Source organism: Engystomops pustulosus, chromosome 10 (genome assembly GCF_040894005.1).
Source record: "Engystomops pustulosus chromosome 10, aEngPut4.maternal, whole genome shotgun sequence".
Lineage (NCBI taxonomy): Eukaryota > Metazoa > Chordata > Amphibia > Anura > Leptodactylidae > Engystomops > Engystomops pustulosus.
Genome location: NC_092420.1, coordinates 13,108,340 through 13,125,410, shown reverse-complemented (window position 1 = coordinate 13,125,410; position 17,071 = coordinate 13,108,340). Strand labels below are relative to the sequence as shown.

At 51.0% G+C, this 17,071-nt stretch overlaps 1 protein-coding gene across 1 annotated transcript; it reads left to right on the top strand.

The window, feature by feature from the left end:
- Window positions 1–408: 408 nt before the first annotated feature.
- On the top strand, window positions 409–16,844 carry PPP4R2 (protein phosphatase 4 regulatory subunit 2). Its single transcript, XM_072126786.1, has 9 exons — window positions 409–709; window positions 7,711–7,792; window positions 9,862–10,032; window positions 10,687–10,780; window positions 11,579–11,616; window positions 12,332–12,406; window positions 12,741–12,878; window positions 13,513–13,787; window positions 14,584–16,844. Exons 1-9 carry the CDS (start codon window positions 676–678, stop codon window positions 14,898–14,900), a joined length of 1,224 nt encoding a protein of 407 aa, XP_071982887.1. The 5' UTR covers window positions 409–675; the 3' UTR covers window positions 14,901–16,844.
- The last annotated feature ends 227 nt before the right edge of the window (window positions 16,845–17,071 follow it).

Sequence of the window (17,071 nt, the reverse complement as noted above, 5' to 3'; positions counted from 1 at the left end):
CTTCCTGCAGTGTGTGAATGAGCGCTAATAACACTCTTATCATCAGAGACTGCCCTCTATAGAAGCCAATGGGATGAGATGTAGCTGAGCATAGAGCCGCTCAGGCAGCCATAGACACGGTGTATTGTTCTTGTGGACATGCTGGGAGTTGTAGTCCCCCGTAAGTCGCCTTCTGTCACCTCCCATCAGCCCTGACAGACTGGCAAAGACAGGAACCAAGCGCCGTAACTGCCTCAAACAGCCATGACGTCATTTTGAAAAGACTCGCCAATCAGAAGGCAGCGGACTAGAAGGTCTGACCAATCAGCGGGCTTCCTGTTCTTGCGTGCGCGCACCCCCTTGTCCCTTCACGAGCTCGCGCCCGCGACGCTCCCTGTAGAGAAGCGCGCCTCCGACGCCGCCGCCGCCTCCTCCTCCTCCACTGCGCGTCCCCGGGTGACGTCACGAGCGCCATATTGAACGACGGCTCCTCGTTCCCGTAGCTGTTTCCGCCGCCGCTGCCCAGACTGTTACCGGCTACCGGCCACCGCGAGCGGCCGGGCTCTCCTTCCAGGCATCGGCTGAAAGGCAGGGGACCCCCGAGCCGGGGTAGAAAGGGGTCTCCTGGTTCTGGAGGTGGAAGAGCTTCTTCTGAGGGTCGGGAGGCAGCCGGTGTGCGACAACCCCCTTCCGGCCATGGACGTCGACCGTCTACAAGAGGCTCTGAAAGGTCAATGCTTGTCTACAGGCCGCGGGGGGAGGGGAGAAGCACTGCTGGGGGGCTTCATAGGGGAGGGGGGATGGGGGCTCTGGGCAGGGGGGGCTGTATAGTGTGTGTGAGGGGAGGGGGGGGTACTAGGTGACGGGGGAGGCTGTATAGTGGGGGGGGGGGGGTACTAGGTGATGGGGGGCTGGAAGGTCTGTATAGTGGGGGGGGGTACTAGATGATGGGGAGGCTGGGAGGTCTGTATAGTGGGGTGGGGGGTACTAGGTGATAGGGGAGGCTGGGAGGTCTGTATAGTGGGGGGGGTACTAGGTGATGGGGGAGGCTGGGAGGTCTGTATAGTGGGGTGGGGGGTACTAGGTGATAGGGGAGGCTGGGAGGTCTGTATAGTGGGGAGGGGTACTAGGTGATGGGGGGGCTGGGAGGTCTGTATAGTGGGGTGGGGGGTACTAGGTGATGGGGGAGGCTGGGAGGTCTGTATAGTGGGGGGGGTACTAGGTGATGGGGGAGGCTGGGAGGTCTGTATAGTGGGGGGGTACTAGGTGATGGGGGAGGCTGGGAGGTCTGTATAGTGGCAGGGGGTACTAGGTGATGGGGGAGGCTGGGAGGTCTGTATAGTGGGGGGTACTAGGTGATGGGGGAGGCTGGGAGGTCTGTATAGTGGGGGGGGTACTAGGTGATGGGGGGGCTTGGAGGTCTGTATAGTGGGGGGGGTACTAGGTGATGGGGGAGGCTGGGAGGTCTGTATAGTGGGGGGGGGTACTAGGTGATGGGGGGCTGGAAGGTCTGTATAGTGGGGGGAGTACTAGGTGATGGGGAGTCTGGGAGGTCTGTATAGTGGGGGGGGTACTAGATGATGGGGGGCTGGGAGGTCTGTATAGTGGAAGGGGGGCACTAGGTGATGGGGGAGGCTGGGAGGTCTGTACAGTGTTGGGGGGTACTAGGTGATGGGGGGGCTGGGAGGTCTGTATAGTGGCAGGGGGGGTACTAGGTGATGGGGGAGGCTGGGAGGTCTGTATAGTGGGGGGGGTACTAGGTGATGGGGGGGCTGGGAGGTCTGTATAGTGGGGGGGTACTAGATGATGGGGGGCTGGGAGGTCTGTATAGTGGGGGGGTACTAGGTGATGGGGGAGGCTGGGAGGTCTGTATAGTGGCAGGGGGGGTACTAGGTGATGGGGAGGCTGGGAGGTCTGTATAGTGGGGGGGGTACTAGGTGATGGGGGAGGCTGGGAGGTCTGTATAGTGGCAGGGGGGGTACTAGGTGATGGGGGAGGCTGGGAGGTCTGTATAGTGTGGGGGGGGTACTAGGTGATGGGGGAGGCTGGGAGGTCTGTATAGTGTGGGGGGGGTACTAGGTGATGGGGGAGGCTGGGAGGTCTGTATAGTGTGGGGGGGGTACTAGGTGATGGGGGAGGCTGGGAGGTCTGTATAGTGGGGGGGGTACTAGGTGATGGGGGAGGCTGGGAGGTCTGTATAGTGGGGGGGGGTACTAGGTGATGGGGGAGGCTGGGAGGTCTGTATAGTGGGGGGGTACTAGGTGATGGGGGAGGCTGGGAGGTCTGTATAGTGGCAGGGGGGGTACTAGGTGATGGGGGAGGCTGGGAGGTCTGTATAGTGGGGGGGGTACTAGGTGATGGGGGAGGCTGGGAGGTCTGTATAGTGGGGGGAGTACTAGGTGATGGGGGGCTGGAAGGTCTGTATAGTGGGGGGAGTACTAGGTGATGGGGAGTCTGGGAGGTCTGTATAGTGGGGGGGGTACTAGATGATGGGGGGCTGGGAGGTCTGTATAGTGGAAGGGGGGCACTAGGTGATGGGGGAGGCTGGGAGGTCTGTACAGTGTTGGGGGGTACTAGGTGATGGGGGGGCTGGAGGTCTGTATAGTGGCAGGGGGGGTACTAGGTGATGGGGGAGGCTGGGAGGTCTGTATAGTGGCAGGGGGGGTACTAGGTGATGGGGGAGGCTGGGAGGTCTGTATAGTGTGGGGGGGTACTAGGTGACGGGGGGGGGGGGGCTGGAGGTCTGTATAGTGGGGGGGGTACTAGGTGATGGGGGGGCTGGGAGGTCTGTATAGTGGCAGGGGGGTACTAGGTGATGGGGGGGCTTGGAGGTCTGTATAGTGGGGGGTACTAGGTGACGGGGGGGGGGCTGGGAGGTCTGTATAGTGGGGGGTACTAGGTGATGGGGGCTGGGAGGTCTGTATAGTGGGGGGAGTACTAGGTGATGGGGAGTCTGGGAGGTCTGTATAGTGGGGGGGGTACTAGATGATGGGGGGCTGGGAGGTCTGTATAGTGGAAGGGGGGCACTAGGTGATGGGGGAGGCTGGGAGGTCTGTACAGTGTTGGGGGGTACTAGGTGATGGGGGGGCTGGAGGTCTGTATAGTGGCAGGGGGGGTACTAGGTGATGGGGGAGGCTGGGAGGTCTGTATAGTGGGGGGGGTACTAGGTGATGGGGGGGCTGGGAGGTCTGTATAGTGGGGGGGTACTAGATGATGGGGGGCTGGGAGGTCTGTATAGTGGGGGGGTACTAGGTGATGGGGGAGGCTGGGAGGTCTGTATAGTGGCAGGGGGGGTACTAGGTGATGGGGGAGGCTGGGAGGTCTGTATAGTGGGGGGGGTACTAGGTGATGGGGGAGGCTGGGAGGTCTGTATAGTGGCAGGGGGGGTACTAGGTGATGGGGGAGGCTGGGAGGTCTGTATAGTGTGGGGGGGGGTACTAGGTGATGGGGGAGGCTGGGAGGTCTGTATAGTGTGGGGGGGGTACTAGGTGATGGGGGAGGCTGGGAGGTCTGTATAGTGGCAGGGGGGGTACTAGGTGATGGGGGAGGCTGGGAGGTCTGTATAGTGTGGGGGGGGGTACTAGGTGATGGGGGAGGCTGGGAGGTCTGTATAGTGTGGGGGGGGTACTAGGTGATGGGGGAGGCTGGGAGGTCTGTATAGTGTGGGGGGGGTACTAGGTGATGGGGGAGGCTGGGAGGTCTGTATAGTGGGGGGGGGTACTAGGTGATGGGGGAGGCTGGGAGGTCTGTATAGTGGGGGGGGGGTACTAGGTGATGGGGGAGGCTGGGAGGTCTGTATAGTGGGGGGGGTACTAGGTGATGGGGGAGGCTGGGAGGTCTGTATAGTGGCAGGGGGGTACTAGGTGATGGGGGAGGCTGGGAGGTCTGTATAGTGGGGGGGGTACTAGGTGATGGGGGAGGCTGGGAGGTCTGTATAGTGGGGGGGAGTACTAGGTGATGGGGGGCTGGAAGGTCTGTATAGTGGGGGAGTACTAGGTGATGGGGAGTCTGGGAGGTCTGTATAGTGGGGGGGTACTAGATGATGGGGGGCTGGGAGGTCTGTATAGTGGAAGGGGGGCACTAGGTGATGGGGGAGGCTGGGAGGTCTGTACAGTGTTGGGGGGTACTAGGTGATGGGGGGGCTGGGAGGTCTGTATAGTGGCAGGGGGGGGTACTAGGTGATGGGGGAGGCTGGGAGGTCTGTATAGTGGGGGGGGTACTAGGTGATGGGGGGGCTGGGAGGTCTGTATAGTGGGGGGGGTACTAGATGATGGGGGGCTGGGAGGTCTGTATAGTGGCAGGGGGGGTACTAGGTGATGGGGGAGGCTGGGAGGTCTGTATAGTGTGGGGGGTACTAGGTGACGGGGGGGGGGGGCTGGGAGGTCTGTATAGTGGGGGGGGGTACTAGGTGATGGGGGGGCTGGGAGGTCTGTATAGTGGCAGGGGGTACTAGGTGATGGGGGGGCTTGGAGGTCTGTATAGTGGGGGGTACTAGGTGACGGGGGGGGGGCTGGGAGGTCTGTATAGTGGGGGGTACTAGGTGATGGGGGCTGGGAGGTCTGTATAGTGGGGGGAGTACTAGGTGATGGGGAGTCTGGGAGGTCTGTATAGTGGGGGGGGTACTAGATGATGGGGGCTGGGAGGTCTGTATAGTGGAAGGGGGGCACTAGGTGATGGGGGAGGCTGGGAGGTCTGTACAGTGTTGGGGGGTACTAGGTGATGGGGGGGCTGGGAGGTCTGTATAGTGGCAGGGGGGGGTACTAGGTGATGGGGGAGGCTGGGAGGTCTGTATAGTGGGGGGGGGGTACTAGGTGATGGGGGGGCTGGGAGGTCTGTATAGTGGGGGGGGGGTACTAGATGATGGGGGCTGGGAGGTCTGTATAGTGGCAGGGGGGTACTAGGTGACGGGGGGGGGGCTGGGAGGTCTGTATAGTGGGGGGGGTACTAGGTGATGGGGGGCTTGGAGGGTCTGTATAGTGGGGGGTACTAGGTGACGGGGGGGGGGCTGGGAGGTCTGTATAGTGGGGGGGTACTAGGTGATGGGGGCTGGGAGGTCTGTATAGTGGAAGGGGGGTACTAGGTGATGGGGGAGGCTGGGAGGTCTGTACAGTGTTGGGGGGTACTAGGTGATGGGGGGGCTGGGAGGTCTGTATAGTGGCAGGGGGGGTACTAGGTGATGGGGGAGGCTGGGAAGTCTGTATAGTGTGGGGGGTACTAGGTGACGGGGGGGGGGGCTGGGACGTCTGTACAGTGTTGGGGGGTACTAGGTGATGGGGGCTGGGAGGTCTGTATAGTGGGGGGGTACTAGGTGATGGGGGAGGCTGGGAGGTCTGTATAGTGGAAGGGGGGCACTAGGTGATGGGGGAGGCTGGGAGGTCTGTACAGTGTTGGGGGGTACTAGGTGATGGGGGGGCTGGGAGGTCTGTATAGTGGAAGGGGGGCACTAGGTGATGGGGGAGGCTGGGAGGTCTGTACAGTGTTGGGGGGTACTAGGTGATGGGGGGGCTGGGAGGTCTGTATAGTGGCAGGGGGGGGTACTAGGTGATGGGGGAGGCTGGGAAGTCTGTATAGTGTGGGGGGGTACTAGGTGATGGGGGGGCTGGGGGGTCTGTATAGTGGGGGGGGCTACTAGGTGATGGGGGGCTGGGAGGTCTGTATAGTGGGGGGGGGGGCTACTAGGTTATGGGGGCTGGGAGGTCTGTATAGTGGGGGGGGGGGGTACTAGGTGATGGGGGCCTGGGAGGTCTGTATAGTGGGGGGGGGGGGGTACTAGGTGATGGGGGCCTGGGAGGTCTGTATAGTGGGGGGGGGGTACTAGGTGATGGGGGGGCTGGGAGGTCTGTATAGTGGCGGGGGGGCTACTAGGTGATGGGGGGAGGCTGGGAGGTCTGTAGAGTGGGGGGGGGGTACTCGGGGAAGAGGGAGTTATTAGAGTAGATAGTACGTGGTCAGTGATTCTGGGGACACTGGATCTTGGGGTGACGTTGGCATGACATAATGAAACTAGGGGCTTATGTTGGGCCATCTCGGCTGCTATCAGGTTGCTGATGGAGTAAGAGTAGAGACAATGTGGGGGGGGGGGCATACATGTGGCTGGTGAGGACTACAGATGAGCGAATCTGAATTTCCGTTCAGGTTTGTCCTGCGCGCCCCCGATATCTTGCAGGATTGACTGAACGGGAAGGTCAGATCCGCTCGTTGATACTGAGGACCCTGATACCTAATAACAGGGCGTCTTTAGAACATACCCTTAGCCAGGACTTTACCCCTTTTTTGAGGGGTGTCAGTATGTTGTGGTAATAAGGTTCTATTAAATGTAATGATTTGCTGAAACATTTATGTGGGGGCTCTCTGACCATTATTGTGTGTGATGTGGGTCCAACTCTGGTCCGTGAAGGATCAGCCCCTAGGAGATAATACAATGTGAGAGGTGTCCCAATCCTATACTGAGAACACTGATACATTGTCACCCAAGCTGAGCAAGCATAGAGGAAAAGATACGTGTTATAAGCTGATTGTTGTGTCTCCTGGTAGTGCTGTGCTATTGCAGCTCCTTCCACTTTGTTTCAGTGTTTTCTTGTGTAATACTTATTCCTGTGGTGGCGCTATACTCTTGCTTCCCCTTAGTTACTGAGTTGGTGTCCTAAGTTTGTTATACCGGCATCCCCCGTGGCATTGTTTGGTACCTGATACAGTCCTGCACTTCTGTGTTCTGATAAATCCTTCTCCAAGCAGTTCTAATGGACCAGTGCCCGTTACTATGTTTTTGAGTACAGCGAGTGTGTGTCTGGATTGGGCTGTAGGTAGTGGACCTGACCTTTTAATTGTGGGTGTATGATGGGTGCCTATAAACCTGCTGCACACTTTATCTCGGGGAGGCTTTTGTGTAATCACCTGTCCTGCCAGGGCTGGTAGGAGAACATGAAGTGGAGCAGGGTGTGCCTGGGATAATGGGTGTCTGCCGTATTTCCTGGGATTCTGTCCCCACCATCCCCCTCCCAGCGGGACCTGCACAATCCGGCTTTCTGCCGTCACAACCTTCAGCTGCTTCTGTTTCATTTGTAACCGGGGTAAAATTTTGATTCTGAAAGTGTTAATATCAACACAACGACTTTTATTTTTTTTCGCAAATTTGACATTGTGAAGTTGGGGTCGTGTTGTACATGCTACACTTTTTGGCGGAGGTTATCCTCCACTATTGATAGGGTTTTGCAGGGGGTCCCAACACCATCCGGGTTGGCCTGCATTGGTCATCACTGTTCACTGTACAATAGTCTCAATACTGCTGTCCCTGCCCTCAGCGAATATATTTCAAGGAATACGATTGTTTCCTTGAAATGTATTCTCTATAATTGAGTAAACGTGCAGTTGTACAACTTCCTGGTGTGAATCAACTCACTTGGCTTTGCGAGTGCGTCCTGGGGGAGGGGGGGTGCGCTTTACTATATGGCGTCTGCTCTGAGCATGTCGTGTGGTGCCGTTTACTCAGAATCAGATGCTTTCTACTACAGGGTTAATGGTTTGCTGCGCTGATAGATTATGACAACGGAGCCGCCAGCCCTTCCTCCGCTCCGCAGCATTAGCGTGCGGACAATGAAGCGCGCTCATCCATCCGTGACCTATACGGGATGGGGAGGCCGGGGCGAGAGCGGATAGCCCGCCTGTGTGTACTGTCTGGCCGCCATTGAAGATCAATGTTTTCTTACGTATATTTTTCATATTTTCTTTTAGATTTTGAAAAAAAAGGAAAAAAGGAATTATGTCCGGAACTGGATCAATTTCTCTGCCATGTGGCGAAGACTGGAGAGACCATGTAAGTGCGGATGTGCTGGCCCTTAACGTAGTGATGAGTGATTGTATGCAGAACGTGAGGTGTGCACATACATCATCTTTTACATGTCTGTTGACCACCAGGGTGTTTCACCCTTTATAAATTGCATAAAATTGTAAGTGATACATATAGCAGCTTATCAAACACAATCACATGTTTGTTTGTTTTTTCTAAATTTGGACAACTCCTCTATAAGAAACCTACTACCATGGACCTACCTATTAAGGTAGATGCGGTGGCAGGTTCCTCTAATCTGTATCAGGGAAGCCCTTGTTAGGGCTAATCCTTTAGTGCCCTAAATCTTTTAGAATTTTAATGGCCCTTATATGCAAATTTACTAAAGAGGCTATAGGGGCGTGGAGTAGCCGGAGCTGAGGCTACACGGCGAGCTACTCCACGCCTCAATAGCCTTGCGATCCGCCTACCAATGGATAATTAGTGCACGGCTACGAGGAGCATGCGCAGAATCTGGCTTTGCGGGTGAGAGCTACGTGAACTCGTCTGCAAAGCCAGGTTCTACGCATGCTACCCATAGCTGCGCGCTGAAGATGTATTGGTAGGGGGATCACTAGAGGCTACAGGGACGTGGAGTAGCTCCCCGTGTAGCCTCGGCTCCGGCTACTCCACACCGCTATAGCCTCTTTAGTAAATTTGCAAATAAGGTCCATTAAAAATTGTAAGATTTAGGGCACTAAAGGATTAGCTCTATCCTGCTACAGATTAGAGGAACCTGCCACCGCATCTACCTTAATAGGTAGATCCATAGTGGTAGGTTTCCTTTAAGTTGTTGCTGGCCCATCATGTGACTACACAACCTACCTACACCTCTTACACATGCCACCCAGCAATGCTTGTATCTGCGGCTGACGGAGACCCCTTTTTGGGGAAGGTGGACCAACCATGTAAAACAGTACAAGGGTCTCTTAATCTTGCAAATACACATCTAATGTGCATGGCCAGCTTATCCTCTAGTAATGGATTACTTCCCTCACAACAAAAAGATGTGGCAATGGTGAAACCCATAGATGAGTTATTGGCCAGTCCTGACCTATTCAAGGACTCCTTGAATAGACTGCTGTGGGGGGTAAGGACACGTTTCCCCACTCACGCTTGAAAGGGTTGTCCGGAGCATGGGCGGTTTGCAATACTTTGCACAAGATTTTGGCTGTAAAATGCAGTTTGCTCCACTTGGCTGAGCCTGGAACTAAATTGTATTGGGGGATTTAGGAGGAGCAGTCTGTGGTTGTGTTCACACATTGCATCATTTTCTAAGTCTCTTTGCAATGATCTAGGATTGAAGGAGATTAAAAACTGTTCCACTTGTGTCTACCACTTGTGCATACTGTCTCATTACAGCTGTGCCTTATGTCTCTATGATGTAGTAATGGGAGCTGCCAGGTCTTGGAGCCCCTTTCATACACACGTATAGTGAGGCCGTACAAATAGCAGGTGTCATACAGCCCCCATAGAAGTGCATTGTGCACCATACTGTGCTGTCTCTGGAAAAAAGATAGAGCAGGCTCTTTCTTAGGTCGTACAAATGGCCTGGCAGCACGGCTTCCTGTGGAGAGGTGAGGAGCTAACTCTCCAGCCAAAGGTATGCTACACCCATGTCCCAACCCAGGTGTAGTGGTAATCTGCATTTTGTAGCGGCTTGGGTGGTTTTCTAAGTGGTACTTGCATCATACTTGATCATCACGTGAGAGGCGGCTACGTGTGAACCGGCACGTGTCTTGCAGCTTTTCGTGTTTTTCTCTGAAACTTCACTGGCTCATCATTTGGCGGAGATCTCCAATTTGTCGCCTGGATAATGCAGCCTGATAAAGTTGTGTGACCTCAAATGACCTCTGACTTGGGCTGCACACCTGAGTTTATGCTCCACCAGTGACGTGGATCCTGATTGATCTTTGCTGTTTATTGTAAAATGTTGCTGGATCCTGTCCAGAAATACTTGGCCGCAGTCTGTAAGCGTCATGGCGTGATCCCTGGGTGGTGACGGATGAGATACTGAGGGTTACTTGCGGTCTTATTGTCCTCTCTTCTATTTTCAGAGTCCAGTGGCCTCAGTTCAAAGATTACTTCATGTTCAAACTGGAGAAGGTGATGGACGACTTCCGATCCTCTGCGCCAGAGCCCAGAGGGCCCCCTAACCCCAACGTGGAATACATACCATTTGATGAGATGAAGGAAAGAATACTTAAGATTGTTACCGGTTTTAACGGGTACGTAACCAATCCCTCGTACCACGGATATTGGGATGAGCAATGGGTGTTTGTATCCTGAAGGAACCAGCTTTACTTATCAGGCCATTTACTGTCATGTGGGTGGTCCTGTGCTAGAGAAAACACCACCCTCCTGAAAGAGGAGCCAATTAACATAATGGGTGCTAAAAATAAGTTCCAACCTAACTGGAATCACTTGTGCAGCACATTACAGGGTGCAAATCCATAGACTTCTGCCGAATGTCACAATAGCTGAAGAGGTAGAGCTAACAACACTTCCCCAAACCTATGTACACCGATTATACATAAACCTGTGTATAATAAAATAAAAAAGATTTGTTATAAAAAGCTGGATTTTGTGCCATTACTTAGTATTGCACAATACTTGTCCATAAAGTTCAGGACTCGGTGTCCCTGCAGAGGATTCGCACAGATGTTTCCAAGGTTTGTAGCTGGAGTGAGCCAGAAACCTTGTGTATTTTATTTCCTTGCGTCTCTGAGGGTCAGGCTGTGGATGTGTGTGTGTGTATAAAGCTATAGTAGTATATAGGCTCTGATTGTGATACCCCCACAGGAGGAATGGACTAATCTATATACATTGTCCCCATTTACATAACCACATCATTCCTTTAACCTGGTCTCTTTCCTTTCTAGGACTCCTTTTACCATTCAGCGGCTTTGTGAGCTAGTGACCGACCCCCGGAGGAATTACACCGGAACCGACAAATTTCTGAGAGGAGTGGAAAAGGTACATTTTTATTGTAAATCATTCTGATTGGAGATTATTTTGATAACATGTCCTCTGGTACGTTATTGGTATCCTGTTCCTTTTCTCAGTTGATCTGCGGGTGGTGGTGGGGGGGTGGGGGTGGAGATGGGAACCTTTCACCAGCGACCTCATTTTCACTAAAGACAAGGTGCAGAAGCCCTTTACAACTGGATTACAGCAATTATGTCTTTCTGCCTTTTCTGTGCATTACAATATAATTGTGTGTTCTCACTTACCTTGCACCCTGACAGCATCCTGTTCTGACTCCCTGGTTTGCTCTTAGCCCCCAGCTTTGTGCTCTGGTACAGCTCCTTCACTCACACAGGGACCGAGCTCAGGGTCTGGTTAGCTAACATCAGTGGGGGAAGGAGGAGCTGTACAGGAGCACAGAGGTGGGGGCTGAGGGATGAGGAGTGAGCAGCACAGACAAGTCAGGGTTTTGTAATGCATCTATACCAAAACAAACCCCACGACTTAGAACAGAATTCTGTCAGGGTGCAAGGCAAGTTAAAACACACAATTGTATTATAATGCAAATGAACAGTAATCTAGCTGTAGTTTGTTTTTGCTAAAGATGGGTGCAGAAGCCAACAAGGTCACTGGTAACCGGTTCCCTTTAAGAGCAATCCTATGGTTATGATGCCAATGTCTTTAGCCTGGAGATCTCCTTTTAAATATTCCTGCACATCAGATTGTCTGTATGTTTCTAGGAATGGCTGAATTGGTGCTTTACTATATAGTATTGTTATATCTCATACTTTTTCCTCTCTATTACAGAATGTCATGGTTGTAAGCTGTGTATATCCCTCTTCTGAGTAAGTGCCCTGTACTAAAACCTTATTAGTTCAGGGGGAGACGCTGTGAATGAACAGAAGTCTGTGCATGTGCGGCTCTCCCTTCACTTCTATCATATTTCTGCATGAAGTGCGTTTTGAAATTCATACAAGAGAATGTTTAGAAGCACAAATATACGAACATTTCCTCTCCCCCCAATCACAAAGGGCAGGAGATGGCCAAATCCCCAATGTGCCCATGAGAGACTCCCATTTGTAGCATTGGAGTGGGATATATCTATCTTGTGCATATGCCTGGGATTGGGAAACCCCCTGCACTCTTATATTAGACTGAGGGGTCATGCCTTACAATGGGGTTAGATCCTTTTGTGATCAGCGCCATTCTCTGGCCTTTATCCATGGCAGCAGCAGGTTGTCGCTACAGGTTCCTAGGACACCATTGATGGAGCACCTGTAATATTGTTTACCTGTCGGCCCCAGCTCCATAATCATAAATGCTCTGGGGTTTTATGACCTTGTAAAGGTGAGTGTAAATAGTATACAGGTGCTTAAAAAGCCCCTGTGCGGTCACATCTCTCTTCATGGGGATGTTATTTCAACCTGCAAGCGCATGTCTGCCCCCTATTGATGGTGAACTGTGGACAGGTCTCCAGCCAGAAGTTTATTTTTTGATTTTATATATATATATTTATTTTTTTTTTTTTTTAAAGCTGACAACTTTTCATTTTACTTACAGGAAAAATAATTCAAGTAGCATAAACCGGATGAACGGTGTGATGTTTCCTGGAAACTCCCAGAGTTACACTGACAGGTATGGAGCCCCAATGCTAGGAAGGTGAATCATCCAGTGGATTGGGGGATAACTTGTTGTGACTGGACTACCCCTTTATGCCATATGTTCTGTAATTCACAAATTTTCTAGTGATATCAATCAAGACAATTTTTTATTAATTTTGCAGAATATTCCTTAAACTTCACTTTGGCCACCCCTATTCCCATTCCCTTGTTGCAGGGAATCTGCATCCCCCATTGTTACCACAGCGGAGTATATGTGAATTCCTCATATTCTCTGTCTGCTTTTGTAATGATTATATTTTTTTTCTTTTCCAAATTTGAAGTTTTTTTTAATTTATATTGTCTCTCAGATCGAACGTGAACGGTCCAGGGACCCCGCGACCACTGAGCAGGCCGAAGCTATCCGTTTCCAATCCCATGACTACTAATGGTTTGCCTGACGGCAGCGAAAACAAGGACTCTGAAGAACAGAAAGACGAGGATCGCAGGTCGGCAGACGTCTATCTTATGCATTTTCGTCGGTCCTGTTTTTAAGTTGAGGCATAAAAAAAAAAACATACGACAAGCCCTCAAATCTTCTACTGGTTCCATTGATGTATTTCAGGGTCCAGATTCCATGGTCTGTACTAGATCCCGCTCCTAGTCGCAGACTGTCCAGGACCTTGCTGCATGCACTGTACACCTGTGGCCTCTTTTATTATCTCAAAACAATACAGTAGAAATACTACACTATTTCGCATGTTCTGCACCCTAATAGCATTGTGTGCAGCTTTATCATTGGACAAACGACATTAAACAGTAGGACTCGTACAATAGTCTTATTCTCATCAATGTCCATCTAAGGCTTAGGTTACCTGCAGTGCATCCGTCTGGTATCCTGGATCTGGAGGTATTGCACCTCCTTTTGCGGGTAGTGATGTACCCAGATTTAAAGTTGCCTAAATTTCTTGAGCTCTAAAACTGCCACAACCGAGTAAAATAAGAACGAACCAATAACTTTGGGGATGGAGCCTGCACACAGGGGTATGTTTTGGGGTTAAGGGATTTTAGATTGGCAGCAGACGGTTAGTTGTGCTGATGAATGAGGATTAATTACTATTAAACTTTGCTCTGTCTCTGCAGCGATTCCCTGTCCCCAGAGGAAAGTTCTCCATCAAGTACTGTAAAGAACAAGCACATGGAGGAAGATCCCACAGAGGAGCACGAGGTGAAGAGACTCAAGTTCGACACCGAAGATGATGATGATGAGGAGGAAGAGGAGCAGCAGCAGCCGGCCGCCCCGCAGGAACCTTCCTCGTCCAGCCAGGCCTCCAGTGAAATGGCCGACGAAGCTGAAGCCGTATCCACAAGCGAAGAGACGGAAAAAGAAAGCTGCGATTCTGATCTGGCTGCAGAAGGTGGGGGACTCGTGTGCAATGTGTAGAGTTTGTAGTGGTGGTCCTATGAAACAATAGAAGTGAGGGCCCGGCTCACAAGAGCTTACAGAATAGAGAGGAGGTCACGCTCTATTGTGTGAGGGATGAGGCGGATGTCGGTTTACCTTGTATGTTGTTACAAGGTTTTGGCTTGGCAAACCCCACATTTTTATTGCTGCTCCTTTCTACTTACCAGTATTCGCCCCATAATTTAGTGATCTCCCATTACTGGGCATGATTGCAGTACGTTAATTTCTTAACCCTTAGCTATAAGATATCTGTTTGCTGTGCATTTGACTGGCAGCCCTAGTGAGGATTTTTATGGGGCCATATGTACAGGATAGGAGTAGTAGTGCTGTGCCCACATATACAGGATAGGAGTAGTAGTACTGTGCCGTGCCCACATATACAGGATAGGAGTAGTAGCACTGTGCCCATGTTTGCAGCATGGGAGTAGTAGTGCTCTGCTGTGCCCATATATACAGGATGGCAGTAGTGCTGTGCCCATGTATATGGGTTAATATTAGTAGTGCCTGTGTATACAGAATGGGAGTAGTAGTACTTTGCAGACCCCTATTATCGTGCAATATTGGTATGCAATCTGTTCATTGAATGCACACAGAAGCCATAGAAGTGGAGGTGATTGTGAGCCTCATTATCACACGGGATCCCACCTGTTGGCCCCCTGCACTTGTCCTCGGTGGGACCCCTTTAAGCCTAGGGTGTTACAAACGTTCCTTCTGAATTTGCTGTTGTCATCCTCTGTTGTATCTCGCAGAATCTCTAGTGACCTCCAGCGACTCTGCACCCGAAGAGGAAACTGACAAGGAAACCGCCGACAACTTGTGTGAAACGGAAGAGACCCCCGAGGAATCCCACCAAATGGAGCAATCGGAGGAGCCCGAACCTCAGAGCAGCGGCTCCAGCGCGGAGGAAGCCGAGAGCGCCACCTCCACCAGTAAAGCTGACGCGGAGCTCACCGAACCTGAGCACCCAGAAACTCTAGAAAAGTCGCCGGAAATCCCTTGCGAGTCTCCCATGGATAACAGCGAGGGGGCGACAGACGCAGCAGAGGAACCTATGGAACAAGACTAACCCCCCCCCCACTGACGCCTAGAGACACAGTATTTTCCAGACACTTCTGTTTTTACACTGTATACAAATTTTACTTAATAAAAAAACAAAAAAAAGAAAAAATCGGACCTTTTAGTTTTACAAAAGGCAGAGGTTGTGAGACAAAAACACACAAAAAAAATTACTTTTTTTTTTTTCTGGACAAGAACCGGAGCTTTATTCACCTCCCATTTTCAGAACTTGTGAACGTCTCCATCCTTCTGGTTCTGTTCGCCGCTAGTCTCGTCCCGGTCGGTCGGATCAGTGGTTTGTGTATAGAGGTTTTTTTTTTTTTTCCTTTCGTTTAAATTGTTATCGCCCCCTTTTTTTTTTTTTCCCGAGGTTGTTCCATGTTTTTTTTTTTTTTTGTCCTTGGGTTAGAAACGAGATGGAAACGCATCTCCGTGGCGTCTCATCTTTTCTTTGTCGTCGAAGTTGATTTCTGATAAACCTTAAGACTGTAAAAAATTTTTTTGTTATTTCAATAATTTTTTTTTTTTTTTTAATTGAAGATTTCTTGGGAAGATTTGCTTCCTCTCCACACTAATTCCTATGGCAGTGAATGTGTTCAATGTAAGAGCTCCTCCAAAAACTATGACTTCTCAACCAAAACTCTAGTGCACCTGTGGTGGGGGGGGTCATGAGTGCAGCCGGGGGGGCACTGGGGAGGCTGGCATAGGGTGGTGGGTCACTTTTATTATCTGTTATCGGATTTGGGCCTTGTACACACCAGAGCAATTTATGCTCCCAGTTGGTACAGTAAGACCCAATAGAACCATTTCGTCATGTGCATGTGATGGTCCACTCTACTCACATCCAAATCTGCATCAAGTGCTCATCCGACCTACTGTTCAGGTCACTTCAGCAGAAACTTTTTGTTTTATAGATGGGTTAATTTTTGCAACCCTGATACAACCTGTATCTTGTAACTACTTTCCAGGCTGACCACTTTTGGCCCTGCACAGCGCCACCAGTGGTAACCAATGGTAGTGCATGCGCTCACACTGAGATGCTATAGCACCGGGCAATGGATACAAGTATCGCATTCACCATCTCAATGTAGTTGTGATACATGACTGCTGGAGCTGAGTGACCACATGCACTACCATTAGTTACCACTGGTAGCGCTGTGCCGGAAACCCAATGCTGCCACGCTGGAAAACCCCTTTAAGCAACAATCTCCTCAATGTAAACATTTGTGCAGATAGCAGAATTCTTGTGCGGTTTTGAATGCAGCTTTAGATGTGAACGGAGTATAAAGCCGTATGATAAAGGTGACCCCCCCCCCAGACTTGTCCTGCGCAGGATGTACTGTATTAGACGCGGATCTCTACTTGGGCAAAGTTTAGATCTCTTTGTTTTAACATTCCAGGAGCCTGAAACGCCTTTTTTTAAATGGTTTTATTTCCGGTGATACGCGATGATCTGCAGCGAGAGACGGACCCTCCATAGAGTAGACACTGGTAAACCTGACTCTTAAAGGGATCCTCTCATCTTCCTCACCGCTGTATGTGACCACGCTGCATCACCGGCAACTTTTTTTTCTTCTTTTTCTCCAAGTTTTTGCATTTTTTTGTCAGCCGGTGATGAAACATCCTCATTTTTCGAGCAGCTTTAAAGCACAACCCCCCCCCCGGGTGCCCTCAGGGGCTCCGTAACATCGTGTCTCCATTCCCCGGCTGCCCGGTTACTCGTATCTTTTTTTTTTTTTTTTTTTTTTTTTCTTGAAACTTAATAGCTTTTTTGATATATTTAGAAATTTTTAAATTTCGGTATAAAAAAAAAGTAGATTTTTGTAGGACGTATCGAGTGTTCACTGCCTTTGTGGAAACGTTAATCTAATTGTATAATTTCTTGTGTGTAAAACTGATTGCTTTGGGCTTTCAATACAGTATTCATATGAAGCAATAAATATTTATGTTATAAGCCCACGACTGTTTTTATCGGGTATCCGAAAGTTCTGAGAATTGGGTGTGAGCTTCCTTGGAGGAGGGGGGGGGGGGGGGGGGTTGTTTAAAGGGGTTGTTCCAAGAGTATAACTCTCTAGCTAAGCAAATAGGATAGCGGTGAAAATTACATTTGGGAAAAACCCCTTACACTAAAGGATTCAAGAACAAATGTAAACTTCGGACATCCATGTAAACTGGAGGGTC